Source organism: Alternaria postmessia (genome assembly GCF_024291825.1).
Source record: "Alternaria postmessia strain BMP 2775 chromosome Unknown scaffold_18, whole genome shotgun sequence".
In the NCBI taxonomy this organism is placed as follows: Eukaryota; Fungi; Ascomycota; class Dothideomycetes; order Pleosporales; family Pleosporaceae; genus Alternaria; species Alternaria postmessia.
Window position 1 is genome coordinate 23,775 of NW_026260091.1, and position 27,699 is coordinate 51,473.

Here is a 27,699-nt window from a genome sequence, read left to right on the forward strand (position 1 = left end):
AACACGACTACCACCACGACTAGACCCGCGCATCAACCGCTGCCATGGGTCAAGGCTTTTCCCTCACTACCCTTTCTGCTGGCTCAGCCAACATTGACGTGCCTGAACTAGCGGATCTCCAGTATGAAAAGTCGCTGGGGGCTGCGCGTTTTATGAAAGCCGTACGGGCGCGCCACAAGGACGGTCTTGTTGTAGCCCGAGTGGTAATGAAACCGTATGCTCAATTTGACTTCCAGGAACATGTCAAACGGCTGCTCCGTGAGTTCTGTACAAGCTCTATCATCTTACAGCCGATTAATTAACATTTACAAGATGAACGCAAAGTGCTGGCAGATGTGCCCAATGCCATCCCGTATCACCGCGTTATTGAGACAGCTGCTTGCGGCTATCTTGTACGCCAATACATTCACAGCTCTCTGTACGATCGTTTGAGGTACGTCCTTGTTCTTTTACCAGCCATGTCTCTTACTCAACATCATATAGTACACGTCCATTCCTGGAAGAGATAGAGAAGAAATGGCTCTCGTTCCAGCTTCTTTGCGCTGTACGAGACTGCCACGCCAGGAATATCTACCATGGCGACATCAAGACCGAGAATGTCCTTGTCACATCCTGGAATTGGCTGTATCTCGCCGACTTTTCGTCCTCGTACAAGCCAGCACATCTACCGGAAGATAACCCTGCCGACTTCTCCTTCTACTTCGACCTCTCCGGTCGCCGCACTTGTTACCTTGCACCAGAGAGGTTCCTGGCTGCTGGACAGCAACCTGAAGGCGAGGGCGATGTAAATTGGGCCATGGACATCTTCAGCGTCGGCTGCGTTATTGCCGAACTATTCTTGGAAGCACCCATCTTCTCCCTCAGTCAGCTCTTCAAGTATCGACAAGGCGAATACAACCCCGAACATTCCCATCTCAACAAAATCCAGGATGCTAGCGTACGGGAACTGATCTTGCACATGATACAAGTAGACCCTAATTCACGCATGACTGCTGAAGACTATTTGACGCACTGGAAAGGCAAGGTATTCCCAACATACTTCTATGGCTTTTTGCAACAGTACATGTACTCAATCACCGATCCGTCGTCGGGGCGCAAGCCTGTAACCACCGGAGCAGAACATCTTGGTGAACCTGATGAGCGTATAGAGCAGATATATAGCGACTACGACAAGATCTCCCATCTGCTTTCCAACGAGGAAGGAAAGGAGCTCACTAGACCAGAATTTTCTCCTCCAAAGCCAAACGCCAAGCTCTTCCCGCTATTCGTCAACATACCAAACTATCAGCACCAAGCTTCTCCTGCCCGGAGTCTAGCCATCGACGACGGAAACTTGGTCTTCTTGACTATTGTCGTGTCTTGTCTACGTGGAACAGCGAGAGCTTCTGCCCGTGTTCGCGGCCTCGAGTTACTCCTGGCATTCTCAGAGCGCTTGACAGACGAAGCAAAGCTGGACCGAGTGATCCCTTACGTGGCCCAATTGCTAGTCGACAAGTCCGACCAAGTCAAGATTGCTGCACTACGCACGCTGACGCAAATCCTTGCTATGGTGCAGGTCGTCTCTCCCATAAACGCCTACATCTTTCCGGAGTATGTTTTGCCACGACTAGAGACATATCTACCCGATTATCCTACCAACGTTGGATCCCTTGTTCGTATGCAGTATGCCTTTTGTATTGGCACATTGGCAACTACTGCGGCTAGGTATCTGGATATGATCCAAGCTCTGCGTGCAGAGGGATCATTACCCACTGCAGATCCCGAAACGGAAGATGACATGTCTTCGTCTGCTCACCGGAACCAGTTTGACTCGGACCGTCGCATTCTCGTAGAAGCCTTCGAGAAGCATACTAAAGCTCTTCTTACTGACAGCGACGCTGCGGTTCGTCGAGCCATGCTCAAGTCCGTCTCTGACCTCTGCGTTTTCTTCGGCAGTCCTAGGGCCAATGATGTCGTCCTCAGTCATCTCAATACCTATTTGAATGATCCAGATTGGATGCTCAAGTGTGCGTTCTTTGAGGGCATTGTGGGCGTGGCCGTATTCGTTGGCGGTGCTAGCCTGGAAGGTTACATTCTACCACTTATGGTTCAGGCATTGACAGATCCAGAAGAGTTTGTGGTTGAAAAGGTTATTCGAGCACTCTCGTCCATGGCAGAGCTTGGCCTATTCCAGCGCTCCAAGACTTGGGAGCTGGTGGACATCCTTGCCCGACTTACCATGCACCCCAATCTGTGGATACGAGAGGCAGCTGCACAATTCATCTCGGCCGCCTCTAGGTACCTGTCGGTAGCCGATACGCACAGCATTCTAGTCAACCTCATTCGACCGTATCTAAAAGTCATACCCTCAGAATTCTCTGAGCTACGAATTCTGGAGTCTTTGAAGCTACCTATGTCACGTTTACTCCTAGAGATGGCTTCAAACTGGGCACTTCAATCTCAAAAAGGACAGTTCTGGATCGCAGCTAGGCATCAGCAGACGTTCACCTTTGGTTCATCAGACGATAGCCTTCCAACAATTTCTGGGCGTGAACTAGACCAGAAGGTACTGCAACGGTTACCAAAAAACGAGGAAGACGAGCTATGGCTACGAAAGCTTCGTAATGCAGGCATGACGATAGAAGATGATTTCAAACTTGTTGCTCTGCGAGAGTTCATCTGGAGGGTAAGCCATCGCCGGCGCTCTGACAGTCTTTCCACCCCAACTACGAAATTCAATAGCGTTGTCTTGTTGCACGATCTTGGTATCAAAGCCCAGACTGTACTTTTCGATGAAGACGTCCGTCAAGTCATGGAACAAACCAGGAAGCCACACGCTCCCGAGGAACATATGCAGCCTCGAACGATCAAGGATGCCCTGTTGGATGCATCAACTACGGAGGCTAATGGGCTGGCTGACCGTATGCCGCATTTTGAGAGTCAAGCGGGACGCCTCATACGCGAAGAGAGGGGAATAACCATTCCCGTACGATCGAAGATGTCTTCTTCCAACGATGCACACTCTAGTCTGGGCTCGCCACCTTCCGAAACCGATACGCGACGGAGATCATTACAAATCGCGAAGCCGTCCCTGTCGCCATCAAACTCTATTGGCTCGAGTGACTACCCTGGTAGCCTTCGACACCGCAGCAGTGCGCTGGGACTGCTCGGCAAAGGAGAGAACAAAGCATTGGCAGAGATTGGTACTACTTCTGCAAACGCTTTCGGAAAGGTGGATGGAACCCACGTCCGAGATTCTTCACGATCCCGACCTCCGAACTCCCCACTCGCTTTCGATCGGCATGAGCGAAGTCCAATGCGGATCCGATTTAGGAACGCACATAATTATACGGGCAACGATCCGGCAATCCTCAAGCTTTTAGATTCCATGCTGCTAGAGCGCTTCCCTACAGATGAGATCGAGTTCGGTCCTCGCATACAGCCACCGGTTCGGCGACAGCCAATTAGATATAAGGATGCTCATCAATCGGCACCCGGTATACCATGGAGACCGGAAGGCACCTTAGTGGCTAGTTTCGGGGAGCACACTGCTGCTGTCACGCGAATTCTTGTATCCCCGGACCAAGGCTTCTTCATCAGCGGATCAGATGACGGTACTGTAAAGATTTGGGACACGTCGCGTCTGGAGCGTAATATCACCCGGAGATCGCGACAGACTTACAGATTGGGTGAGGATGTCAAGGTCACAAGTCTGGTGTTTGTAGAACAGACTTATTCGTTTGTTGCAACGGGGAGTGATGGGAGTGTACATGTGGTACGTGTAGACTACCTCCAGAGCCAGGACGGCAATGCCAAATTCGGAAGACCTCGACTTCTTCGCGAATATCAGCTTCCCAAGGGCGATTGTGCTGTATGGTCGGAACACTACAACGGAGACAGCAGGTCAGTGCTTCTATTAGCCACCAATACCTCCAAGGTCATCGCACTAGACTTGAGAACCATGGAACTGCTATACACTCTCAATAACCCTTTGGATCACGGAACACCCACCTGCTTCTGTGTGGATAAGAGAGCACATTGGCTGCTATTAGGGACTTCGCACGGCGTACTTGATCTCTGGGATCTCCGCTTCAAGCTTCGTCTCAAAGCCTGGGTATGTCACGGAGCATCGCCTATACATCGTCTTTGCCAAGTTTTCTTCCCAAAGTTGAAAAAGACTCGATTGTACATTGCCGGTGGTAGCGATCAGGGAGAGGTCACAGTATGGGATTTTGAAAAGCACATTTGTAAGGAGGTATACCGTACGGGAACGTGCAAAGACATCGGTAACAAGAGCACCACACTCATCGATCTTGATGAGGAGAAACCTGGCGGTATGCTTGGCCGCTTTGCAACCAGCGTCGAACCAACAGCCAGCTCAACAGCCGATCGCGGTATTCGCGGACTAGCAATACACACACAGGCTACAGATGAGAAAGGCGAGCCAAAGCACACATTCCTCCTTACTGCAGGTTCGGACTGGAAAGTCCGGTATTGGGATACCAGTCGAGCAGAATCATCGATGGTTGTGAGTGGCCTAGAGCTTGATGAAAGCAAGCCAACTTACACCGCTTCGCAACCGAGCCCAGATACTGTCGTCATTACTGAGAGGTTACAGCAGCCTGCCAACCAAGTGAGTAGTGCAAGGGACAGCAGGGCGAACACTTCAGTCAAGAAGGTATCCGGCAAATCGTCAAGATCAGGTGCTATCGCGTTGCAGCAGCAGTACCTGCTTAAGAGTCATGTGGACCGTATACTAGATGTGGCGTTGATTGAGCAGCCATACGGCATGGTCATCTCAGCCGATCGGTCTGGAGTCATCAACCTTTTCATGTAGAGATTTGCTTCAATAGAACACAGCAAACTGTCGCCACTACAATCACTCGTGACCGGATTGCACATTGTGGAAGTGTTTCGACCGAACACTTTCTCGGTCGTGCTATCGCACCAAGGTATACTCCGAGTAAAATGGTAGTCACCAGACGAAAAAGGACGCTAGCAAAGCAGCCCCGACTCTTTCAATGGGTAAGGGACCTTGCGGATCCTTCTCTATCAGCACGAACAACATACTGATGAAGTTATCATGCCGGAAATAGTGATGCTTGGTGTATCTTTCCCAAAACCATGCTCAGAAAACCTCACGGTCGCCGGACTCCGATGCATTTCGCGTCTTATCCGGACGCGCGTGATCTCCTTCCCAATTCGTCTTAGCCAACCACGAGGCGTTCCGCATATCTTTATCGACATCGAATCAGCACGCGACTTAAGCACAGGTGAGAGCTCGACGCGATATCGGGAATTCCAAGTTCTTGGTACCCGTTCCTGTTCCTGCAGCGACTATCTTCTAACTTGCTCAGCTATATGCCTAGTTCAGTACAGTCGCCATGCATGTGGCGCAACCAAAAGCTGGCACCGGTTCGACCGGAATAGGTCGCTGGGTTCCTATATAAAGTGTGGCTTCTCGGGTGTTTATGGTACGCCAGGAAGGTTGCACGCCGCTTCTGCAAATCTCAAAGCTTAGACGCCCACGTCCTTGTCAATCGGTCAGCATGCGCCTCTCTCTCAATGCTGCGCTCGCAGTAGCGCTGGGTCTTGCCTCGTCTTCAGATGCACTCAAGATCCTCATGGGTAACGATGATGGATTCGGAAGCGGAAATCTGAGAGAGCTGTACAAGTTGTTGGTCGATGCAGGCCACGAAGGTAATGCCTTTCATCAATTCCAGCCCTGTGATGCCCGATGCTAACTCCGCGCCAGTTCTTGTCGTCGCCCCGGCGCAACAGCAGTCCGGTAAAGGCAGCACCGTCATCTGGGCCGAGTCAGCAAACCTCACTACCCCATCCCAATACGACATCATTCCTGCAGGCGCACCAGCAGTCGGCCGTGATCCAAACGATGACAACATCTGGTACTACGATGGTACACCTGCTGCGTGCACCTTCGTGGCGCTCGACTACGTGCTTCCACGTTACTACCCCGACTGGCATCAGACAGCTGATCTCTTCATTGCCGGGCCAAACTACGGCACGAACCTCGGTCCCTTTGTGATGGGCCTGAGTGGAACTGTAGGCGCAACGTTTGCCGCTGTATCGCGCTCAATCCCTGGAATTGCCACGAGCGCGAGCAACAAGGCGGTGCCCTACTTCAACGTGACAAGTGCCTCAGATCCCGCTGCTTTGGCAGCCAAAGTCTCCTTCGAAGTCGTCAATGAGTTCATCAAGAACACACCAGAGGGGCAAAAGGTTCTTCCTTTGGGCTATGGCGTTAATGTCAATATACCCGAGCTTGTCAATAGCACCATGCCCCCGGTGATCAAGACCAGGCTCACAGGTGAGGCCAACACAGATGTGGCAGTTTTCAACGAGACGAGTGGCCTGTTCACGTGGGACAACGTCGACCCTCTAGCTGCTGGCATCAACGCCGCGTACAACGGAGACACAAGTCTGCCTGGCGAGACGTTCGTAGTCGCTGGAGGCGGCATTAGTGTTAGTGTCTTCACCATGGACTTCTCTGCGCCGAGCATTGAGTACACCGAAGCAGTGTATGGCAAGGCTGAGAGCTTGTTTAGCGCTAGTTCTGATGTGAACGCTACTAGTTACAGTAAGAGGATGGTGCAAGAGCGTATGCGCAAGAGGGGCGCCATGCTGAGCGGACGCGACGGCGGAGCGTAGAAATTTCGCGTTGTTCTAGCCATAGTTATGTCATCAATAAATCATGCTACTGTAACAGCGGAAGCCATCTGTCAGTGCCCCACACAAGCCGTTCCTATCAACATCACGAACCACACTCAAACGTGAACATAAGTAATCATCTCTTCTCTGAACACCAAGAATCGCTGGCGCATCGCGAGCGCCATACTGTATTTGGCAACGCGACAGGCACCTAACAGGCCAAGCTTTCGCCAAGCTCATGCATACCGGTGCCACAGTAGCAGCTTCTGACATCCGGAGGGTTTCACAGCCTTGTCGTTCAGGAACAACATCCAGCTCAGGCCATGCAGGATTGCGCGATCCATTCTCTGGCGACGCATAACGTTTGCAACTCCAGGCAGAATTTTCCTACTCGTGGGAACTCTTTCAACAGCCGCCGAATTGAAGTGCTCGTGCGCTTTGCGCATAGAGCCTGATACTCCAGGTCGTGTATGAGACGGCGCCTTGGGAGACGCTCTGGCGGGATAGCTCGGCAAGAACGAAACCTCAGGATCGGAGCTCTTGCTTCGGGTGTGTCTAGCCTACAACAGCGCTGTGCAGAAGATATGTATAAGAACGCATTGCAAACCTCCCTCTTAAGTTTCTTATTATCATCAAGCGTTTTCAATCATCTCCTTTTAACTACTAAACATATCCAGCTTGACGCTGTGACTTCAATTCTTACCTTCTTTACCTCTATCATCAGCTGTGCTGTTCCTACGAATTACTTTTTGTTATCTTGAATATCCACTCCCCACATCTTCACCATGTACTTCCAATCTTTCGCCGTTCTCTCGCTCGCCGCCCTCTCTGTCGCTGCACCCACATCTAGCAAGCGCGCAGTGTTGGCCCGTCAAAGTGGACCAGTTCTCGCCGACACAACCTACAACGACATCTCCATCTCAGGTGGACAGGCTGGAAATGCCCAAGCCGAGGCCATGGCGGTCTTCTCGGCGCTGGACCTACAGAACCCTGGAAACATCGATCCCGCAGATCTTACCTTTTTGAATGAAGTCAACCAAGTCGCCAATGATGCAGAAAAGGAGGCTTTTAACCCCGCAGTGGAAGCTGCTACCGGTGATGAGGCCGACCAGATCCAGGTATGTGACTTTTCATGACCGCGACGTAGCAAAAGCTGACAAGTCGGCAGAACGGAAAGATCAAGAACAAGGTCCTGAAGCTCATGGCCACTGTCATCAAGCTTCAGGCTCAGCAAGCCCAGGGTGACGATTCCGTTGCCGACAAGCTTGCGGAGGAGATGACGAAGCTCAACAACAACATCAAGCAAGACACGGCGGCTGCCGGCCAAGTGTCCATTGCTGAGCCTTTTGACGCCACCATCTCTGGCGGAGGCAACTAAGAAGCGGGGGTGAAGACGAGGATAATCCAATAGTCGTACCATCAAGGTTGGGAGCACCATAGTACGAAACGAGATCCTTCTGCGCTTCGCAAGCGTAACTAACTGTCTAAATTACCATTGCAACCTGTGACACCTGTCACCAGTTATAAATATATCTATGTCATGTCCAAATTCTCACTCTTGCGCTGACAATGTCAAGACAACGTTGAATCTCAATTGTCGTGAACTATGCAAGACTCGAGGTCTCGATAACGCTGTCATCAGAGCCACGAGGCTGATCCGGCGATGTTGACGTTGAGTACTGTTAGCCGTTCCATAGTGTCTGGCAGCTTGCACTTTCCCCACTTATAGCGTGGCCTGATGGCCGGAACTTGAAGAACTGCCGAACATGGAGCCTCGGAACGGCGTCGGCCTCGCGTCATCGTACGTTGGTCGACTTTAAATACTCCCGCCTCGATAACAGCACTAAGCAGCTCTATACCAATTAACATTGACGTTGACATTGTTGTTGCATTTGTTGCTTCTGTAGTAGTTGTCATCAGTTGATTTTTGTTATCGTGGTCCTCGCGCTCGCATTGGCGTCACCATGTCGAAGCTATCACCAACACTCAAGTCGCTCATCAACGCCGCGCATTCGCGCCCAGGCCCCGTACCAGCGCCACCAAGGATACAGGCTGTATACAAGCGGATAGAGCAAGAGGCCACAGATCGCAAGCTTGGGCGACCATCATGGCTCGGCATCTCTACAGCCGCGACCATGACGATGAACTCGCCCGAGTCGATGATGGCCCTATACAACAGCTCAGCTACCGCCAGACCAGAGAGTGAAGGTGTCGCGATAGCAGAATTCATGCGCGAGATCGGTCTGAAGTGCATCGGCTTCAATGGCGTAAGCATTTGACCTGACGCGTGAGATAAGGCCGTGTACTCATACTCGTTGCAGATACCGCGCACCATCAACATGTTAAACGCCTTCCGCGCCGAACTCCCCTCGTCAATCGCGTCCTCCCTAAACACCAAACCTACGCGCTTCCCAGACCCTTCTAACATCGAACACATAAACAAACGCGGACGCGCTCTCTGGGATGCCATCTACCGCCCCCTAGAAACAAAACTCGAACACAAGCTCGGCGACGCGCATCCCGATCTGCCCGTCTTCATCATCAACAACGAATACGGTGGCCTCTTCACCGACCCTCCCCGCAGAGAAGGAGCCACCGTGGGCCGCATAACAACCAGCTTAATCGCCATCACATGCTTGAGGGCGCAACAAGGAGTCGGACCCCAAGTGCTCAGCCACGTCTTTGGCCTAAGGAAGGCTTGGGAAGATGGCACCTGGAAGCAAGAGCCTGAAGCTGGCGAAGAGGAGGGCATCAAATGGTTGGTTAGCGATGAAGGGTGTACATGGATCCTGGAGAAGGTCGATGAGCTTGTTGAAGCTCTTGGGGGAGGACAGGGAAGCACCTTTGCGCCCATCAAGTCTAAGCTTTAAGAGCAATATCTCGATGCCATCATGAGATGATAAAGAGAACAAGTCAGCCATGGTGATACCTTAGTCTTTTTTACCATTCGAGCCATAGGTTTCTTCGCAAGCGCCATCTTGCAAATTATCAGAAAATGCTGAGGCAGGTAAGAATGACTAAGGAATAACGAATCATGATGAACTACTCAACAATGGCGAGGAGCTATGTAACTTGAGAAAGCGGTCTCTATCAGCTGTATCCTGAGCGGCTGTCTAAATTAGTGGCGCCATCTCGACGCAAGTACATGATGCAAAAATAGATGTGAAAGGAGTTTGTATCCAGTGGGCTGGAAGCCCAACACTAGCTATGGTATCTCATGAGCCTGCAAAAGCCTCCATGTCGGTTAATTCCAAGTACGTAATCCTAGTCGTGTACCTTCCAGATGGCCCATGCTCGACCGCGCATCCCAATTGTTTCGATCATACCAACCGCCTGGTAGCAATCCACCGGTTAATATCTCCATGTTTCCTGGTAGTTCAGCCGGGCAACGCTTATCTCCAGGCCTTACCCCGCTAAACATCCCGTAAAGCTTGATTTGAGCCCCACTTCTCCGACATTGTGGACTAGCGCATAGCGCTACTTGAGGACTGACATCCAAAGATCCGATGGGTACTCACGTCACTCCGTGAAAGCGATACGCTAGAGGTTGTGATATCGGTAGCGAGTTTATCCTAGATCCGTACGTGCTGGATAATTGAGGTGTGCCGCAAATCATCGTGTCGTCATCCATGAGAACGCGATTCAAAACGTCTCTTTCCGTGTTAGGGGTTTCTGGTTGGCAAGACGTGAAAAAGTCATAAGAGGGGTCACCAGACAGGACTTCTTCCAAGCAAGATAAGTATATTGATGCAGAGATGGCAAAGATGACTGCGACATCACTTCTTCCACTGCTTTATGCAAGTGGGATCTGCGCCCAATATGTTCCTGTGCCATGGGCATACACACAAGACGAGCTTCCTGTGAAGGTTACCGTTGATGCTACGATACGACATCAAACCATGATTGGGGGTGGCTGTTCGGGAGCTTTCGGCGTCGCCTGTGATCAGACCGGATCCCAAGGGCTTTCACCCTCGAACCAACAACTCGTCAGCGATTACCTTTTTAGCGAAAACCTTGGAGGCCTTTCCGTTCTACGCAACCGAGTCGGTTCGAGCCCTACCGATGGTATTCTTGGTAGCTGTCCATCGACACCTTCAGCACCGGCCAACTATTCAGGCCTAGGAATGAACGATTCCACAGCCGACAGTTGCCAACTCAAACTCACACAGCAAGCTATGAACGCCAATCCGGACCTTTTTATCTACGCCGACGCCTGGTCTGCTCCGGGTTGCTTCAAAACCGATTCCACTGACATCAATGGCGGGCTGATCTGCGGTGTGCGCGGAACCAATTGTACGCATGACTGGCGACAGGCATATGCTGACTACCTTGTGGAATACGTCAGGCTGTATGAAGAGAAGGGTATCAATGTTAGCTTGATAGGCGCTTACAACGAGTAAGTGTCCCTCCACGAACCGCTCGCAGGACATACACTGACTTCGTACACCTGCATCTAGACCGGATTTCAATCCCGTCACTTACGCTAGCATGGACTCCGACGGATATCAGGCTGCAGACTTCCTGGAGGTACTCTATCCTACCGTCAAGAAGTATCGCAAGGACTTGCAGGTATCTTGCTGCGATGCTACTGGTGCTCGTCAAGAACGTAATCTCCTCTACGAGTTGGACCAAGCTGGTGGCGGTAAGAACTACGATATAGCGACATGGCACAACTACCAAAGCATGCCAGAGCGGCCCTTCAATACGCAAGGTCAGCCCAATATGGAGACGGAGTGGTCAGACGGCAGCGGCTCCTTCAATACGACTTGGGATACGACAGGTCAGCTTGCAGAGGGTTTACAATGGGCTATCTATATGTAAGCAATATATATGAGCCAACGCTAACGTCAAGTCGATGCTAATCTTGTGAACAGGCACCAAGCCTTCGTCTTTAGTGACACGTCCGGATACCTCCACTGGTGGTGTGCGCAAGACAACCCGGGAAATACCACCGGTAGCGATGCCATTCTCGTTCGCCTGGATGGCGATACCTTTGAGGTCTCTCGCCGTCTCTGGGCTTTCGCCGGCTACTTCCGTTTCGCACGCCCAGGATCGGTTCGCATCGATGCCATCAGTCCCGCGGAGAACCTCAAGGTCACGGCGTTCGAGAACACGAATGGTACGCTGGCTATCCCTGTTATCAACGAGGCGCACTTTGAGAGGCAGGTAGAGGTAAGTATCGGGGGCTGTCAATTAGCTCTGGGTGTTGCGACTGCATATCTAGCAGACAATGAACACAACAATACGCTGGTTGGGACTTATGGAGTCAATGGGTCAATGTTCCTGGCTATTATTCCGCCGAGGAGTATGACCACTTTTTTCCTGGAGTGAATGTTGTTAGTGGAAGTTTCAACACCTACTCCTTGACTACAGAACATTTCGATTCCATTTGGTGGAACGTATTTTATAGAAATAATCACCCAACGAAGTGTTCAAGTGTATTTCCGGAAGATGGCAATAAGCCTTTTGCTCACGCTCTTATTTACTGTGCTTCGGGAGCTAATCGTACACCAGGATTCACGAGTTATTGTCCCCAGCACAGCCACTCTCAATCACGGCCAGATTGGTCTTCAGATTCTTTCTTTTTGCTTCGAAGTGATTCTAGAGATGTATTCACCGCTGTCAAAGCCCTTCTAGTGACATGCGCGTAATTACAGGCAAAGGACGTGAAACGAGTATCGTATTTGTAGACGTTCAGACCTCTTTGCAAACTGGTAATCTAGATATGCTGTGAACTCTACGCACGCGTGAAAGTAGCTGGAGAAAATAGTTCAGATACCTAGGGAGAATAGAGAGTAGCTATTATGTGGTTGTAGGACTGAACGCGTAACTGACGCGATACAATACCCTGTCTCCCGTGCTCCAAAATCACCATTCATCTCCACCAGTGCGCCTTTCATCGCCCACTGAGGCACTTTACCACCATTCGGCTCTCTCACTACTGTCTAACCGTTTGCGGGAATTTGTTCGCTTGCGGCATCAGCAACCATACCCCCAACCCTGCCTGCCTGCCACCCGCTGATCAACCTTGACTCTCCGTGCAGTAGCCTCAGGACCACACGCCACATAGATGCAGTCAGATACGGCAGAAGCCGCTCATTCAGCGATGACAAGCCCGAATCTTCCACTGCAACCTCATCCGGAACCTGCACAGATCCCGAATCCAGGACACAGTCAGATGATGGTGCCTATGGGTTTCGCAGCGCAGCTGCGAGCAGTACAAGAAATACAGCAAGAGCAGGCAGAGCGTATTTCCAGATTGGAGCAAGAGAACGCGGATCTCAGGAATTTTGAACGAAGCGTTATCGACGTCGCTGATCGCGTCCGAGCACTTGAGCAGCACAAAGCCTATATTGCCGCGAGACGTAGGGAGGCAGTCGGCCAACTTCTCAATATGCGAACCCTACGCCAAGAAGCCGACAACGCGTTTCAGCTTCGTACATCAGACATGCAACCAGATGATCTCGAAGGCATATTGGGGGTGTACGGCACCATGTTGACCACCACAATGAACCACCATCAGCGTGTGCTTGCCCAAACGCGTGCAAACGGCCACTTCCCCACGTATGCAACACCGATTCCACAGACTCAGCAGGTGACTGCACCAATGCACTATCGCCACGCGTATGCAGCTGCGTACTCCGAACATGGGTACTGCTATGCCCATAACATGCCTTATCACTGTCGTGTTTGCAGTAAGTGACCGCCGCCCCGTCTCGATCACCAGCTATTGACGACATCTTGTGAATATATCAGGCAACTGGCATACTGACGTTGATGCTCTACGCATCCATCATGGCCCTGAATCGAGGAGCCACTCCTCTTGAGTAATGTATAGCAAAGTGTTGAGTTGGAATGGAAGTCGGCAGGGTTGGCGTACGCGTGGTATGGTTCAGACGTTTCTGCGCGATATTGATTGAACCACTGGTACAGGAGGCTTCGGCTAGTTGATTGTTTCAGCTTCCCATCACGCGTCATTCATTTGGACGCTGGATCACACAGCACGGACAAAAACGAGAAGATAACTGGCCTCTGGAACAGCATTACCAATCTTGTGCACTTGTCTGGCTGTACTTTTTTACCTTCTCAGGTCTGATGGAGTAATGACATAGTCGGTCGATGAAGACACTCGATATCAGCGACAGACTTTTCATGCGTCCAAGATCGAGACTCTTTGCAGGACACGCGCGCAAGAAGGTGGCTGTACACAGGTGTCTAGATATGGTTACCATCAAAACAGATGAGCATAGCAGAATGACGACACGACGCTATCATGTCGCGACGCGCTACGACACGCTCCTGAGGTTCGCTAACACGAATGAGGCTAAGCCTTGCCGGACTTGATTCTGCATGTGCCAGCCTTCCTCGCGTTCTATCCATCGCGACTCCGGAGCCTTCCCATCAGCGGTACTCCGCCGTGATGATCTCCGCTGCCCGCTCTGCGATGCCATAGATGGCTGTCTGGATGTGTGCAGAGATGATCATCGGAATTACGCTCGCGTCCACAACCCGGAGATTCCCCACGCCATAAACTCTCAGTTTTGGGTCAACCACGCCACCGTCTTTCTTCGGCAACATCGCACAAGTACCTAGTGGATGGTAGAATGTAAATACGTTATCCCTGATGTACATCTCCCACTCTGCGTTCGTTTCGGTGTCCATACCAGGGTCGAATTCGGAAACCCAGACGTTCTTGAAAGGAGCAGTCTTAGCCATTCTTCGCGTATACTTTGCTGCTGATATCAAAGCCTCCAGATCATAGGATGTACTTAGATATCTCGGGTTCACTAGGGGCTTGTTCAGAGGGTCAGATCCATTGATGTGTACCGATCCTCTGGCGAATGGGTGCTGGACTCCAGCAAGAAGTGTCACATACTGCTTACCGTAGCCAGTTGTACCGTTCTTTGGATATCCAGTCGTTCCAATATAACCATCGCTGAATACGACCTCGATATCTGGCGCTCCAGATCCATGGCCAGTGAGCAGCTCAAGCTTCTTTCGGTCCACAGGGTTTGACATGTTCGCTGATTGCATCGCCAGTTGGACGAGCTTGCTGTCGTCGCCAAGAGCCTGTTTCCACTTCAGAAAGCCATAACAACTACCAGCGTATTGGTACAAAGATGGCTGGCCACGTTTCCAACGTTCCAACTCAATAGCTGCCAATGTCGTGTTGTATTTCAGAACATCTACCCCAAGTACATCGGGTTTGAGTTCGTATGTTGTTTGGATTCGAAGATGATCCTGTAAGTTTTCGCCAACCCCAGGGAGTTCGATAACTTGCTTGATACCAGCGTCGTTCAACACGGTTCTCTGACCTATTCCGGAAAGTTCCAGTATCTTTGGCGAAAGTAAACTCCCGGCTGCGACAATTACTTCCCTCCTGGCTTTCACTAATGTGCCGTTCATGAGCACGACACCAGTCGCCTTCGACCCTTTCGTGTTGAGCTGCACTCTGTGAACGGTAGTGTTAAACATGAAAGCCAGGTTATCGCCAGCTTCTGGAATATAATCAACTGAGTAGGACCGTGTGTGATTGGACGCGCGATACGTGGCCGGCTGGTACATGACACCAAGGTTGTTGCCATTCAACGATTCAAGGTTCTCTTGCAGTCCAAGACTGGTCAGAGTTGGGATACAAGCTTGGAGTTGGGGCGGTGGATTTTCGGTCAGAGCGACTTGGATTGGGCCGCCATATCCAACACCGTCGACGCCGTACTGTGCGGTGCCATTTTGGCGTTGAAAGTTCTGCAGATGCGAAAGTGCGAACTTAGTGAATGTTTCACACACGTTTTGTACGACTACGACTTACCTCGGTTTTCAGCATACTTGGATACATATTCTGCCACCCCCACCCCGGGTTCCCAAGCTCTTCCCACGCATCGTATTCCTTGACAGTGGCACGGTTCCAGACAAGCAGATTCAGGGCCGAGGTGCCTCCTAGGACCTTACCACAGTTGTGACCTATAGTCCGATTGTTTGCTGCAGCCTGTGGCACAGTTGGGAGACTCCAATCATAAGAGGAGCCAAAGGTCGAACCTCTTAACCCGGGTATATAAATTCGTTGCTCGTGGCGTCCATCCGGGCCAGCTTCGATTACCAAAACACAATGACTTGGCAGGGCCTTGCTGAGTCGGGAGGCCAGTGCAAGGCCAGCTGTTCCACCTCCGATGATTATCTTGACAAAGCCTCAGCTTAGTCTTGGGTATGCAATCATGTTTGGGAAAAGACATACGAAGTCGAAGCTGACATCAGGCACCTGACATGGTGTCGCACTGGCCGCAGGTACAAGACCCAGCACAGCTGTGAGAAAAAGATTCAAGATGAGCCGCATGGACGATTTAATTTCAGGATACGAGGAGCGTAGTTGCAATGAGCCTCCTGTGTGGTGGTTGTGTTGAGATAGAAGACCTTAACAACGGAATATGAATGGCTGCTGGGGCATTATTTAGGGCCAAAGATCTGGGGAATACTATGCAGTGCAAACAACTATAGCAGGGCCCACATTACCCACGATTCAAAGGGTCCACCTCTCATACCCATCGAGCCAATGCGGGTCGCCGTGTAGAGGATTCAGCATCGACCGAACACGATAGCCGAGCGAAGCAACGGGAAGTTCTTTGTCGTGCTAAGGTTATCTCTAGAAGGTGCTCGACGTCGGCGTTTTAGATTGCAGGGCATCTTGTACAGCGAGTAATAATGATCTAAGAGGATGATCCTAGTCCTTTTATTGGCCAGCATCACGCATCAGTATAGCCGACGGCACGTATCTGCATATCGCTCATGCAGGTAGGGGTTCTTACCAGCGGAACCAAGGCGCTGACCGGAAAAACTGCCAAAGTACATCCATATTTCATCCTCGCCCCGACAGATTCCCTTGAGTTTCGTGGGTCAACTACGTTGACTATACTCCTCTTGATAGCTTATTCATTGTGCTCATGACACTTCTAGTACAAGCTTCTTTCTTTTGACAATTTTATCTACCAGATGACACCAAATCGCGAACCTATTGTCCTCATGAACACCTGGCAAGCACGGTGAGATCGCGGGTTGGCTAATTTGTGCAGTTCAGTGGGATCCGCAAGCGGGCCAAGCGTGAGTGCTGTGGAGTCGCAGCTGCAAGCGGCACGTAGCGGATTAGCAAGGACAAGCCCTCCGGTTCGACCCAATGCGGCAGAACAAATACTCACCCCGGTCATGGAATGCAGACAAGTATACGCCCGACGAGTTTCTTTACGCGAATGGGCTCATGTTTGTGATACAATGATGTTTCAAAACGGCGTACAAGTCCACGGAGGTCCATCTTCACCACAGTGCCATGGTTCTGTGACATTGAAACACTCAGTCGATGCTTCTAACGTGGCCAATGTACTATTGTGAATTGGACAAACACTCTTATACCATCCTTTCAATTATTACGCAAAAAGTCACCTATCACCAGCCCTACTCGCTGGAGTACCACTACCATCTCACTAACAGGCGTACCCACAACATTCTCAATATCAACAGCCTGTGTATCGATGTCAGACTTGACCCTTCCTCACTCTTCCTCATGTCAATGCTTCTCCATCTCTGGACCCATCGAGTCGAACGAGATTTGCACAGCTTCACCAATCCTAGCATCCTTGTGAGCTTGAACTTATGAGCGGTGATGCTACGTCGCGACAGCTTTGGACGTCCACCATTGGTGGCGGCGCTGTTTTATTGGTTCCGTTCAACAAGGGCGACCTTGGACTTTCGAAGAGCGACGGTGTCGCGCTGCCACTGTCGTAGCCTGCGCAATCCATTTCAGCGCCTAGATTATGTGGAATGCTGGGTGAGGATTGTGGTGGCGTGATGATAGAAGCTGGTGATGGTGCCTGAGATGGCTCGCTGTGACGGCTTTGAACGGTGTCAGACACTGTATCTTGACTGTCAACACTGTTGCGCTCAATGTTATCACCGCGCAGGATATACAGCCACTCTTTCGCGTCGAAGATCTTTCGAACTTCTCGTTTGCCGTCATTCAGTTTCAGTCTCTTCTTGATAGCAATGATCTCTTCTTCAGTGAGAACGACTTCTTCGTCGAGGATGGGCGCAGATTTGCCCAAGAGAAGTTGATCGAGCGTTGACTGCTTCCCGGTTGTCGACTTCTCCCTTGAGCGATGAACCATGTTTTCATAATACGGCATCCAAGATGATTCCGTAGGCGCTCCAACGCCAGACTCTCCGATGTGGCCGGAGTCCTCTTCCCGCGTATGAGCAGTCTTACACGCATCTTTCCTTTTCTGGGTACATAAGTCATAGTGGCGTATTACACTTCGCAAAAGGAACTTAGCATCATGCTTCTTGAATCTCAGCGCACTTCTCTGCCGACGCATACGGTTACGTGGTTTGCTGTTCGGTACATGCAGCTTCAGAGCAGCTGCGAAATGGCTTATAGCGGACTCCCAATCGCCTAAACCAGCACATCCTCGTCCATACCAGTATTTGGAGCGTGCTTGTAAGTCGTAGTTGGATATTGCTTCAGCCAGACGTTGCGCGTACCTGGCACACTTCAGAATATCGCGATAGTGGTTGGGTGTGGATAAATTTGGACAATGAGTCCACGGTTTTGGTTCGACAGCATTAGCTCTAGACTGTAAGACCTCGCAACGCAACAGGTATAGTTGACATTGAACCATTCGCATGCGATTCCTATATCCATCATGCTCTGTCAATTCGGTAGGAATACCGTCAAGGGTGGACTTTTCCGTTGTGCCATCGATGCCAATAACGTCTTCATCTTCTTGAAAAGACAAAATCGATGGTGACGCGCGATCCCAAGGTCGACTTTGCACTTCTGGGAAAGGCAAATCGCTGATGAATGCGCGAACATCCTCAATGAGAGATTCGTTGTGCTGGGGAAGCTCACCAGGAGAGGGACACACGCCCGGCGATAGTATAGCATGTATAGACATTTCGAACTCATCAGTCGGGAGACGAAATTGCAAGACTTCCTGATAATTTGGTGTTGTGACACATTACTGGCGAAGCAGTTTAGATAAGATAAATACGTTATTTGAGTGCGCAGTCACCTGGTCCAACACATGCTAAGACGTCTTTGTTCGTGGTATGCAGCCTTGCGCGACAGAGGGCAATTGCGACAAAGACTGCCGGGATACCCAACGCAATGGTTGAAAACATTCAATGTACGAACAATGAGATGCACCTCACCAAGGGAGCCCTGGTGGTGAAGCTCACCACACGCCTAGCTATTCGTGGCGTCTACCTTGCCTTCTCGTCATGATAGACTAGTACGATTACAGGACGTTACTCTCGGTGAGGTCCGTCGCTCGTTGACTTAACCCAGCGGTAGGGTAAAGACACTCGTCTCGCTTTTGCGGCGGCGCGCTGCCTAAGTTGCGCACTCGTACGTCTGCGTTTATTCTAGGGAAGATCAGCGTGCCGAAAGTCATTTAATCCTAGGGCCCTAAAACCTCTGCATTCTTATCTTCCAGTTGAGCGAGCAAGCCTTCCATAGTGCGACTCTCATCAAAGCCCGACCGACGCTTGGTACAGCGCAGCAGATGCTGGTCATCATCGTAAGACTTTGAAAGCTCGCCGGCTTTAGCAGGAAGTAGTTCGTTGTCACTGATGGTACTGAAGGCTTCTCGGGCTTGGTGCAGTAGACGTAGCTCGTAACATAATAGGCTGCGCTGAAATCGTATCCTAGGTAAGAAGTCCTGGAGTTCGGAGAGACGATCGCATAGATCTACGGCTTCGCTACACGTAGCTAGCGCATCGAGGAGCGCATCGGGTCCTGAAGCGCGTAGGATGTTGCTCTTTAGGAGCAAGCCTTCGGCGCGGGCTTTGCAGCTAAGCGGGCCGCGTAAAAGACGCTCGACCTCGACCAAAGCAGTGCCGTAGTTCCGCTGGGTAATGCACTCCTGCACGTGTTCGAACAAAGGGTTGGTGCAGTCCTCTGAAGACAAACGTAGTTGAAGATGCTCAGTCCTGATTGGTGCATACACTGCAGCTGTACCAAAAGTGAAATTAACTTCAAGATCTTCAACACCATCGAGGGATGTAGGGCGGTGGTTGTCGCGCCCATCAGAAACTACCCGAAGTCGTTGACGTTGAGCGCGCTCGTTCTCTAGTTCAGCTTGCGCGGCAAAACATACGTCCTGTAATTGTTGCAGGCGGTTTGATTGCGTCTCGAAAGCCTCTTTGTATTGGAGCGCCACGGCCTGCCAAGTGTCTCGGTCAACCTTGAGGTCATGGACGATTCGTTCCATGTCGGCAATGCTGTCCATGATGTCGGAGGGTCTCATAGTAATGCACAAATCAATATGCTGTTCTGTGTTTGCAGTGTTGTGTGAGGTGATGGAGTTCTCGATCGATTCTAGGCGATAACATACTTGAGTTGTGTTTGAAGCAAGCGCGACCTGCGAACGGCAGCTGTGGGTGAGAATCCTCGACTCGTGCCTTCCTCATGGTGCAGCTCGCAGCCTATGTGAGCAACAGCATGCAGTGACAGAAGAAAGACTTGCCAATGACATCTGCCAAGAGAAGCAGGTTGTGCATCAAAGGCCACCTCAGATGTTGAAGCCGCCATGCCTCGATGCTTCGACAAACCTCCAAAGGCCAGCTTCTTCAGCGGCTTTCTTGACTGAAGCTACCTCATTCAAGTCTACAGGACGATTGATGTCCGAATACCTTATGTCTTTTTTGGTCGAAGCCGATGCTTCAGCACCGCCTGGCTCAACGACATCTTGACCTGCACGGCCACGCCGCTCCTTACCCACATGGGCTCTCGGGAAATACTGTTCCATAATGTGAACCATGATGTCTTTGCTCACATTGTCCGCAAGCCATCTCATGATCTCCCTACCCTCGTCCTCTTTCCCCGGCATGACCAGGTGGCGCACAAGTACTCCCTTTTTGGCAATACCGTCTGCGGTGAAGCAGAGGTCGCCGACCTGGTCGTGCATAGCCTTGATGCTTTGCATAGCCACCTTTGTGTAGCCGTCGGCCTTGAGCAACTGCCGGCTTGTCTTGTCACTCCAGACCTTAAAGTCGGGAAGGTAAATGTCAACCAGGCCATTCATTAACTGGATGCTCTCCAGCGAATCAAACGATGACGTGTTGTAAATGATGGGTATGTGCAGACCGAGCTCACGCGCGTGCAGGATGGCCAAGCAAACCTGGGGTGCGACATGCTCGGGTGTAACGAGGTTGATGTTGTGTACCCGGCCCACGTCCTGCAGCTTCATGAACCACTCGGCAAGCTCCTCGGGCGTAAGATCGAAACCATTGCGCTGGTGTGCTATGTCGTGGTTCTAGATATAGATTTAGCGCACATATGACCATGGAATAAGAGGCGTTTACCTGGCAGAAGACGCATCTCAGGTTGCACCCAGAGAAAAAAACTGATCCAGAGCCGTTGTGTCCCTGGAAACAGGGCTCCTCTGGTCCACGTTAGCGCGCGCAATCCCGGGCTTCGACAGCTTCGACCTACCGCCAAAATGAGGAGCGATGGTATTCACCTTCACAGTCTCGGCTCCTATCAGGCATACACCCGTCGTCTCATAGCGGTTGACACCGCAAAGCCGAGGACACAGGTTACATTCGCGCAAATGCGCGTACGCCAGGGATCGTTTCTTCGCGGCGTCTACCGAGGACAAAAGTTGGTAACGCGGTATGTAGTCGTCGAGCAGGTATGGCGGCGCGAGGTAGAGGCTTCGTCGGAAAGAGACGTGTTGGACATGAGGGGCGGCGAGTCTGGCCGCACCGCGCTTCAAGGCGGGTCGCAATCTTGAGAAGGATGCCATGCTGGCAAGCTCAAAGCCGTCATCGAGTTGGTGAGATTACAACGCGTACAGTTGGCTGTTGAGTGCGATGCTCAGGCTACATGTGCGATGCCATAACGCTGAGGAATGACGACGGCGTCATTGGCCGAGACCCCAAAGCCGCTGCATCGCCGGACCGCTACGTCACCCCCAACCTCTCCACTTCCCAATGCTTTCACCTTTCCTCTTGAACGTGGTCGGATCCAAACACAAATTCAATGTGTAACACGTAGCCTTATACACGAGCAGCTACTTGCTTCTGGCTTTCTCCTCTTCGTATCACGTTAACATCTTACCAATATCTCACGTATCCAAGGCACTCTATGTAATAGCTCCACAACGAGCCGCTGGTTATCAGAGGCTGGCTACTACTGTGACGATCACACTAGGTCATAATCTTCTTCAGCTGTATATCTTCCGAAGATAGTGGGGCTGGCCCCAGACAAGCTGGTCGGTCCCGAATACTCTGATCCTTTGTCGATAGCACTTTTCAGATCCGATGCTTGTGGGCGCAGGCAATACTCACTTATCATCTTGTGTAGGCATAACACGTGTTTGTACGCGTCGACACAGTTCTTCTTCAGTTTTACAACTTGTGGCATGCTCGGTGGAGCATTGGCTATACATCCTCATCCAAGGATAGCGCCAAAAAAGGGTTATGCTAGTACACAAGCTACACGCATCTTGTTGCGATCGAGAACATGACTTCAAACATATCATTCCAAAGTCACAACTCGACTACAGTCTCAACGCCGCCAAACTTTGAGACACAGCGGTGTGATGAAAGTTCAGGAGTTGTGTCATGAGCACTGACATCCACATCACGCGCTTTTACGTCATCGCATTCCGTTGTTGTTCCTGACATTTGGCTTCAGGTAGCACGGCTTATTTGATACTTCGAGAAGACTGGACGTATCGTGATACCAAACTTCACAGTTGTTCACAACAAGGCAGAGTGTATGCCTAGCCGCTGATGCTCCGCAACATAGTACATGACTTGTTTTATCACAAAACCTGAGTTTACTTGTTGAAATTATGAGCAGAAGCTAATTAATTCGACAAATTATCAAATGAGTCATGCGATTCCTGCAACTACCCGTTTGGTACCTTAGAACTACCTGTACTTTGGCTCTCAATCCTAGCGCACTGTACCGATACGCGAATGACAGCTGCATCACACCTTGTTTTTTTTTTGGAAAAAGTTGATTCATCGCTGCATTGTTGAGCACATTGAGCATGTATTTGTGTTACCGGGACTTGTATTGACCCTTGTATCATTGATCATTCGCCGCATCAAAGTTGGTCGTTGTGACGCTGTTCGCTGCTTCCTTGGCTGCAGCGAGTGCAAGTTCCGTTCTGTTTGTAGACATTTGCTTACGTCTTACAAGAACCTAGTCAAGGGCGTCACGAACTTGATGTTGACTTCTGGATCGCCAGGCAAGTGTTACAACGCGAGCCTTGTTGTGCTTCACTGTCAGATATAAGAACACCAACAGTGAAGCATCCATATCTCAGTATCAGCAGCTCCAACTCCAACAAACCAACAGCCTTCATCACTTCTCATATATCCAACATGCGTGTCTCCGCTCTCCTTCTCGTCGTGTTTGGCCTACCAGCTTTTGCGACCCTGCTTGACACGCAATTCCCGCACATGCTTCTGCCTCTCAAGAAGTCTCAGCCAGATACCGCTTTTCCGACCCAGAACAACGCGACCGTCAGCTACGACGTACGTGTTAACAAAAATACACACACACGCAATCGTCTGGATCATACTTACCTCTACCAGGACAGATCCCTTGATGAGCAATGGACAGCCGTCAACTACGATGTCCCCGACAACGCCGCAGATATCTGTCGCCTCCGATTCCTCATCAACACTGACACCTTTAAGAATGCTCCGCTCAGCCTCAAAGGTGAAGCACCTTTCGCCATCAACATCTCACGCATCGAACCCAAGCTTGTCAACGGCGGCACTACCTGGAACAACAAGCCAGCCATAACCGAGCACTACGATACATACGTGCTGTCTATGAACGGCGCAACGGAGGTTGTCAGCAAGTGGTTCTCGTGCCCCAAAGGAAATGTAGCGCAATTCGTAATTCATCCTGCTAGCAAGAGATATTTGGACGTCTACTGGTTCGAGCTAAACTACGGTGTTGAGGATGGAGGCCCACACGGCGTCGTGCTGGAAATGCACATCTGAGCTGCAAGAAACCATATGGCGAATGATTTGATAATTGGTACCAAATTGTAGTTGGAGGAAGGCGAAGGGCGTGTGAATGGAGTTGTCAGTGATGTTTTGGGCTATCCTCAACATAAAAGAACCAACGCGTTCCATAAGCTGCGCTCCTTTTCATACCAATATTTCGTCCCGACCACGATCAAAGGTCACCGCGAGAACGTTCCACCAATATGAAACTTACGTCTATCCATCCTTAGTAGGCTGGCAGTTTGATGTATGCATCTCTTGATAGCCCCGTCCTCAACGTTAACCAGCTCACAGCGAGAGTCCTTAAGCAATCAACCATATCTCAGCTTCCAGTTTTGGATTATTTCTCGTCGCCTGTTTAATGACCGCGGATACAGTCAACTAGCCGAGCGTGTCTGTTTCTGTTGAGTTGGTCATGAGTGTTGAGTAACCGAAGGTGACTGCTGAATAGTATTGCAGCGGCAACGTTGACGCAACGTAACGATGCGTCGTGCATGTGGCTCTAACGCCACTATCAGGCCATAGGTCTTGGGTGCTCTGTTTCTTCCTCAAGTCATCTGTCATCTTCATCTCTTGCCAGTGCGTCAACAATCCTCCCCAAAGCTCTCTCCATCAACCCAGCTCTCCCTGTTCTTTGCACAACACCAGTAAGCTCAACCTTTGTGGCTACAGTGGGCTTGAGGTCTATGAAGAGAGCATTTCGATGCGTGAGATCTGTTTCTTCGAAAACTTCGATGCCTTGTTCGTCGAGCGTCTTGATGACAACGATGCCAGGCGGGTAACGATGAGGGTAGGCGGGTGTGAGAGTGTGGAGTTCGATAGCGCTGTCCGTCATGGGGCATGCTTCGGAGGGTTTGGACGGTCTGGAATCTGTTGGGCGGATTCCATGACAGGTGCTAGGCTCAGTATGGATGGTATCTAAGGAGGTTTGCATGGTAGAGGTTGAGTAGGTTGATGACGCGTATGCTGAGGTAGTGTATGGCGATTTTTGTTGCAAATTTGGTGTTGTTTGTGTCTCTTTATCAGCATATACGTGTCTTCGAGGCGCTCCTCTGACCCTTTGTAATGGTTTGGGTGCTGTGCGATTCTCGCTGGGTATCCCCGTGCGGCTGAAGGTTTGATCGTCATCAGATGTGACGAAAGCATAGTCGCTTCTGGAATCTTCTTCTTCGCTTATCTGATGGTAAACGTATTCATGATTGCCGTATAGATGTCGAAGTGATAGGTCCATACCCGCGCAGTGCGAAGAAGAAATGCGAAAGACCGACACCAGTACATGAGCGTACAAGGGGTCGCTATTCCTGAACTCATATATCCCTCAAACGCGGCATTGAGGAATCCTTCGACAATACCCAGGTAGTGTTGTGTTGTAGAGAAATACCGCACGCTAATCCCAAATAGTTGCTACCTCCAAGATACCATATGAGGAGTAGCAGTATGTGGCGTTCGGCAACAAATAATCTTTGAGCCAATAAGGACATTGACCTTCTTATTTACCAGAAAACATATGGCTGTGAGTACTGGCCATATGCATTGGCTTTATGTCCCGGGTTTGTAGCTTGGATGGTGTTCTTTGGCTTTTTGCAAAAAGCTTGGAATGTCTTTTTTGCCAATCCCTTCAATTTCTTGGAGATCGCTCGTTCGAAATCGCCGCGCTTGGGGTCTGATTTATCTACTGTATTGGCGTGTTTCTCTTCAATACGCTGGATGTACGTATCGTCACTCTCTTTGGTGGGTGGTTGGCGAGATGTGCGGCTAGAGATCCTTTCGGAGCTTTGAAGCCCAATCGTGATGTCGTTACGGCGGCTTTCGGTTATGCGAGAATATGCGTTTCCTTGAACAGGGAAGGGATATGCGAAGTATCTCATAGCTGTTGTTGTTGCTGTTGTCGTCGTCGTCGTCGTCGTCGTCGTTGTGGGTACGGTGTCTTGTGAGAAAATGTGTCTTTGGCAAGATACCTATATAGTCTGACTTTGTTCTCGTTGAACGCTCATGTTAGATGTGAATAGAGAGAGACAGTGCGCGATGACAACGTTCCCGATTTTTGTACTCAGAACCTTTGGATGCTGTATAGGCCTTTGATGGTCAATTCGCGTAAGCGAACCGGCTGTACCATGTTTTATCGACCACTTCATCACTGGTGTTGAAATGGTACTGAGCAGACGAGCCACTCATAATTCCGATAGAGCATACTATATCTAAGACAGAAACTGTCCACGAACCAGAAGTACTGTAAACATAGCGGGTTCGCTGTACCATGGTAGCTGGACGGCGCCAATCTCGCAGGATACAATACACTAGGTTGTAATGGGGAACAAAGCAATGCGGTAGCATTACATGCGCTAAAGCCTTCTTCACTCTGAAAACGACGGTTGAATTACAGAACCATAATTATAGCTATGTTTATGCATTTTTTTCTTGGTCTGTCATGATTCATGTGATCAAAGACTGGCCAGGTGAGGATCTAACCCGAATGTGGAAATATTTGCTAGCGCGTTCATCTACCACGAGCATTTGTAATGTTGGACGCACATATGAACACCGCAAACGGGTATAAATTGCAGCACGAGGGAGCTGAGATACATGAGAACATATCCACTCGGTCCTACCTCCTTGATCATCACTTGTTGCTCTTTGTGCTTCGCGCAGCGTCAACTCTTAATATTATCTTACGATGTCTACACACTCTGCAGTTGCGACAGTAGCCAAGAAAGCACGTCTTGGCATAATCCAAGTTCCTACTGCTACTCCAGTAGAGCAGCAAGTCCGTGTCCGTGTCGAGTGGACAGCTTCTACGCCCTTGGACCTTCATCAGAACGATGGCGCTTTGCTCGTGAAGCATCCCCAAGTTCTTGGTGACAGTGTAGCTGGTACAGTAGTCGAATTGGGGCCAGATGCTAAGAGACTACAAGTTGGGGATAAGGTCTTCGGCTTCACCTGGAGGACTCAAGTAGAAAAGGCTCATCAAGAATTCTGCACAACAGACGAATGGCTCTTGGCGAAGGTAGATAGTGTTGAGTCTCCCGGTTGATTAGGCTGATGCTGACATATTGTAGTTACCAGACGGTTTCACTCTGGCCGAAGCTGTAACGTTACCCAACAACTTCGTGACAGTATTCCATTCCTTCACAGCCGATCTGGCTCTCGAAATGCCCTGGCCAAAGAACGAGTCTTATGTGCCAGGTAATGTTGATGTACCGATATTAATCTGGGGTGGCTCCTCGTCCGTCGGCCAGTTCGCCATCCAGATTTTGCACTACTACGGCTATAGGAACATCCTGACAACGGCGTCTCGAAAGCACCACGAGAAACTACGCAACCTTGGTGCAACCCAAGTATTCGATTACAATAGTGCAGATGTTGTTGCATGCATTTCAAACGCTGGTGGTGACGAGGGCATTCCTTTGATTTATGACTGCATCGGCAGCCAGAGCGGTAGCATCGCACCAATCGCCAAGATCGCGAAACCTAGATCGAAGGTTGCAATACTGCTACCGGTGATATTGCGCGATTCAACCGAGACGCAGGATCCAGAATATGAGATGGATGTGGGCAAAGTGGCAGAGTGGAGCGATGGTGTCGACGTCAGGGGCGTGCGAACGCACTTCTACCTAAACGTGAGTATAGTTGGTCCGTTGCTCAGGAGCGCACTGCTAACAGCACACAGAATGAGTACTTCAAGCACCATCTTCAGCCCGACATCATGCCCGCTATGTTGAAGGCCGGTGTCGTGACACCACAGAAGCAAAGGATGATAGATGGTGCGACACTGCTGGAGAGAGCACAAAATGCGATGGACATGCTGAGACGTAAAGACGTGAGTATGGAACGCCTTGTGTGGCGCGTCAGTGAGACGTAATCACAGGCGTGATATCGACACTGGCCGCATATGTCGTGATCCTGCAGGTCAAAATTAGAGGTGTAGAAGTGGAGAAGGTAAAAAAGACTCGGGACGCTGAGCACTTGCGCGTGCCCCACCGAAGCGATGCGCTGAGGCGCTTAGCACACTGCAGGCATGAACACCAGCCATGACCG

At 50.5% G+C, this 27,699-nt stretch overlaps 11 protein-coding genes across 11 annotated transcripts; 7 read left to right on the forward strand and 4 right to left on the reverse strand.

Moving 5' to 3' along the window:
* Nucleotides 1-44: 44 nt before the first annotated feature.
* J4E82_003955 (uncharacterized protein) lies at nucleotides 45-4,816 on the forward strand (the record flags this gene model as incomplete). Its single annotated transcript, XM_051730238.1, has 3 exons — nucleotides 45-258; nucleotides 313-433; nucleotides 484-4,816. 3 exons carry the CDS (start codon nucleotides 45-47, stop codon nucleotides 4,814-4,816), a joined length of 4,668 nt encoding a protein of 1,555 aa, XP_051589866.1.
* Nucleotides 4,817-5,528: 712 nt separating this feature from the next.
* On the forward strand, nucleotides 5,529-6,648 carry J4E82_003956 (uncharacterized protein; the record flags this gene model as incomplete). The annotated part of the gene is made up of 2 exons (XM_051730239.1): nucleotides 5,529-5,679; nucleotides 5,735-6,648. 2 exons carry the CDS (start codon nucleotides 5,529-5,531, stop codon nucleotides 6,646-6,648), a joined length of 1,065 nt encoding a protein of 354 aa, XP_051589867.1.
* A 785-nt stretch (nucleotides 6,649-7,433) lies between these two features.
* On the forward strand, nucleotides 7,434-8,026 carry J4E82_003957 (uncharacterized protein; the record flags this gene model as incomplete). The annotated part of the gene is made up of 2 exons (XM_051730240.1): nucleotides 7,434-7,766; nucleotides 7,817-8,026. The coding sequence occupies 2 exons, from the start codon at nucleotides 7,434-7,436 to the stop codon at nucleotides 8,024-8,026; spliced, it is 543 nt and encodes a 180-aa protein (XP_051589868.1).
* Nucleotides 8,027-8,612: 586 nt separating this feature from the next.
* Nucleotides 8,613-9,518, forward strand: ALG3_1 (dolichyl-P-Man:Man(5)GlcNAc(2)-PP-dolichol alpha-1,3-mannosyltransferase; the record flags this gene model as incomplete). Its single annotated transcript, XM_051730241.1, has 2 exons — nucleotides 8,613-8,915; nucleotides 8,970-9,518. 2 exons carry the CDS (start codon nucleotides 8,613-8,615, stop codon nucleotides 9,516-9,518), a joined length of 852 nt encoding a protein of 283 aa, XP_051589869.1.
* Nucleotides 9,519-10,403: 885 nt separating this feature from the next.
* Nucleotides 10,404-11,979, forward strand: J4E82_003959 (uncharacterized protein; the record flags this gene model as incomplete). The annotated part of the gene is made up of 3 exons (XM_051730242.1): nucleotides 10,404-11,044; nucleotides 11,106-11,465; nucleotides 11,523-11,979. 3 exons carry the CDS (start codon nucleotides 10,404-10,406, stop codon nucleotides 11,977-11,979), a joined length of 1,458 nt encoding a protein of 485 aa, XP_051589870.1.
* Nucleotides 11,980-14,049: 2,070 nt separating this feature from the next.
* Nucleotides 14,050-15,979, reverse strand: J4E82_003960 (uncharacterized protein; the record flags this gene model as incomplete). The annotated part of the gene is made up of 3 exons (XM_051730243.1): nucleotides 14,050-15,393; nucleotides 15,458-15,823; nucleotides 15,881-15,979. The coding sequence occupies 3 exons, from the start codon at nucleotides 15,977-15,979 to the stop codon at nucleotides 14,050-14,052; spliced, it is 1,809 nt and encodes a 602-aa protein (XP_051589871.1).
* Nucleotides 15,980-17,261: 1,282 nt separating this feature from the next.
* Nucleotides 17,262-18,584, reverse strand: J4E82_003961 (uncharacterized protein; the record flags this gene model as incomplete). Its single annotated transcript, XM_051730244.1, has 1 exon — nucleotides 17,262-18,584. One exon carries the CDS (start codon nucleotides 18,582-18,584, stop codon nucleotides 17,262-17,264), a length of 1,323 nt encoding a protein of 440 aa, XP_051589872.1.
* Nucleotides 18,585-18,936: 352 nt separating this feature from the next.
* On the reverse strand, nucleotides 18,937-20,100 carry J4E82_003962 (uncharacterized protein; the record flags this gene model as incomplete). Its single annotated transcript, XM_051730245.1, has 3 exons — nucleotides 18,937-19,053; nucleotides 19,104-19,963; nucleotides 20,025-20,100. 3 exons carry the CDS (start codon nucleotides 20,098-20,100, stop codon nucleotides 18,937-18,939), a joined length of 1,053 nt encoding a protein of 350 aa, XP_051589873.1.
* A 101-nt stretch (nucleotides 20,101-20,201) lies between these two features.
* On the reverse strand, nucleotides 20,202-21,437 carry J4E82_003963 (uncharacterized protein; the record flags this gene model as incomplete). The annotated part of the gene is made up of 3 exons (XM_051730246.1): nucleotides 20,202-20,945; nucleotides 20,995-21,074; nucleotides 21,125-21,437. The coding sequence occupies 3 exons, from the start codon at nucleotides 21,435-21,437 to the stop codon at nucleotides 20,202-20,204; spliced, it is 1,137 nt and encodes a 378-aa protein (XP_051589874.1).
* Nucleotides 21,438-23,028: 1,591 nt separating this feature from the next.
* On the forward strand, nucleotides 23,029-23,658 carry J4E82_003964 (uncharacterized protein; the record flags this gene model as incomplete). Its single annotated transcript, XM_051730247.1, has 2 exons — nucleotides 23,029-23,181; nucleotides 23,242-23,658. The coding sequence occupies 2 exons, from the start codon at nucleotides 23,029-23,031 to the stop codon at nucleotides 23,656-23,658; spliced, it is 570 nt and encodes a 189-aa protein (XP_051589875.1).
* A 2,680-nt stretch (nucleotides 23,659-26,338) lies between these two features.
* Nucleotides 26,339-27,523, forward strand: J4E82_003965 (uncharacterized protein; the record flags this gene model as incomplete). The annotated part of the gene is made up of 3 exons (XM_051730248.1): nucleotides 26,339-26,668; nucleotides 26,721-27,281; nucleotides 27,359-27,523. The coding sequence occupies 3 exons, from the start codon at nucleotides 26,339-26,341 to the stop codon at nucleotides 27,521-27,523; spliced, it is 1,056 nt and encodes a 351-aa protein (XP_051589876.1).
* Between the last annotated feature and the right edge of the window lie 176 nt (nucleotides 27,524-27,699).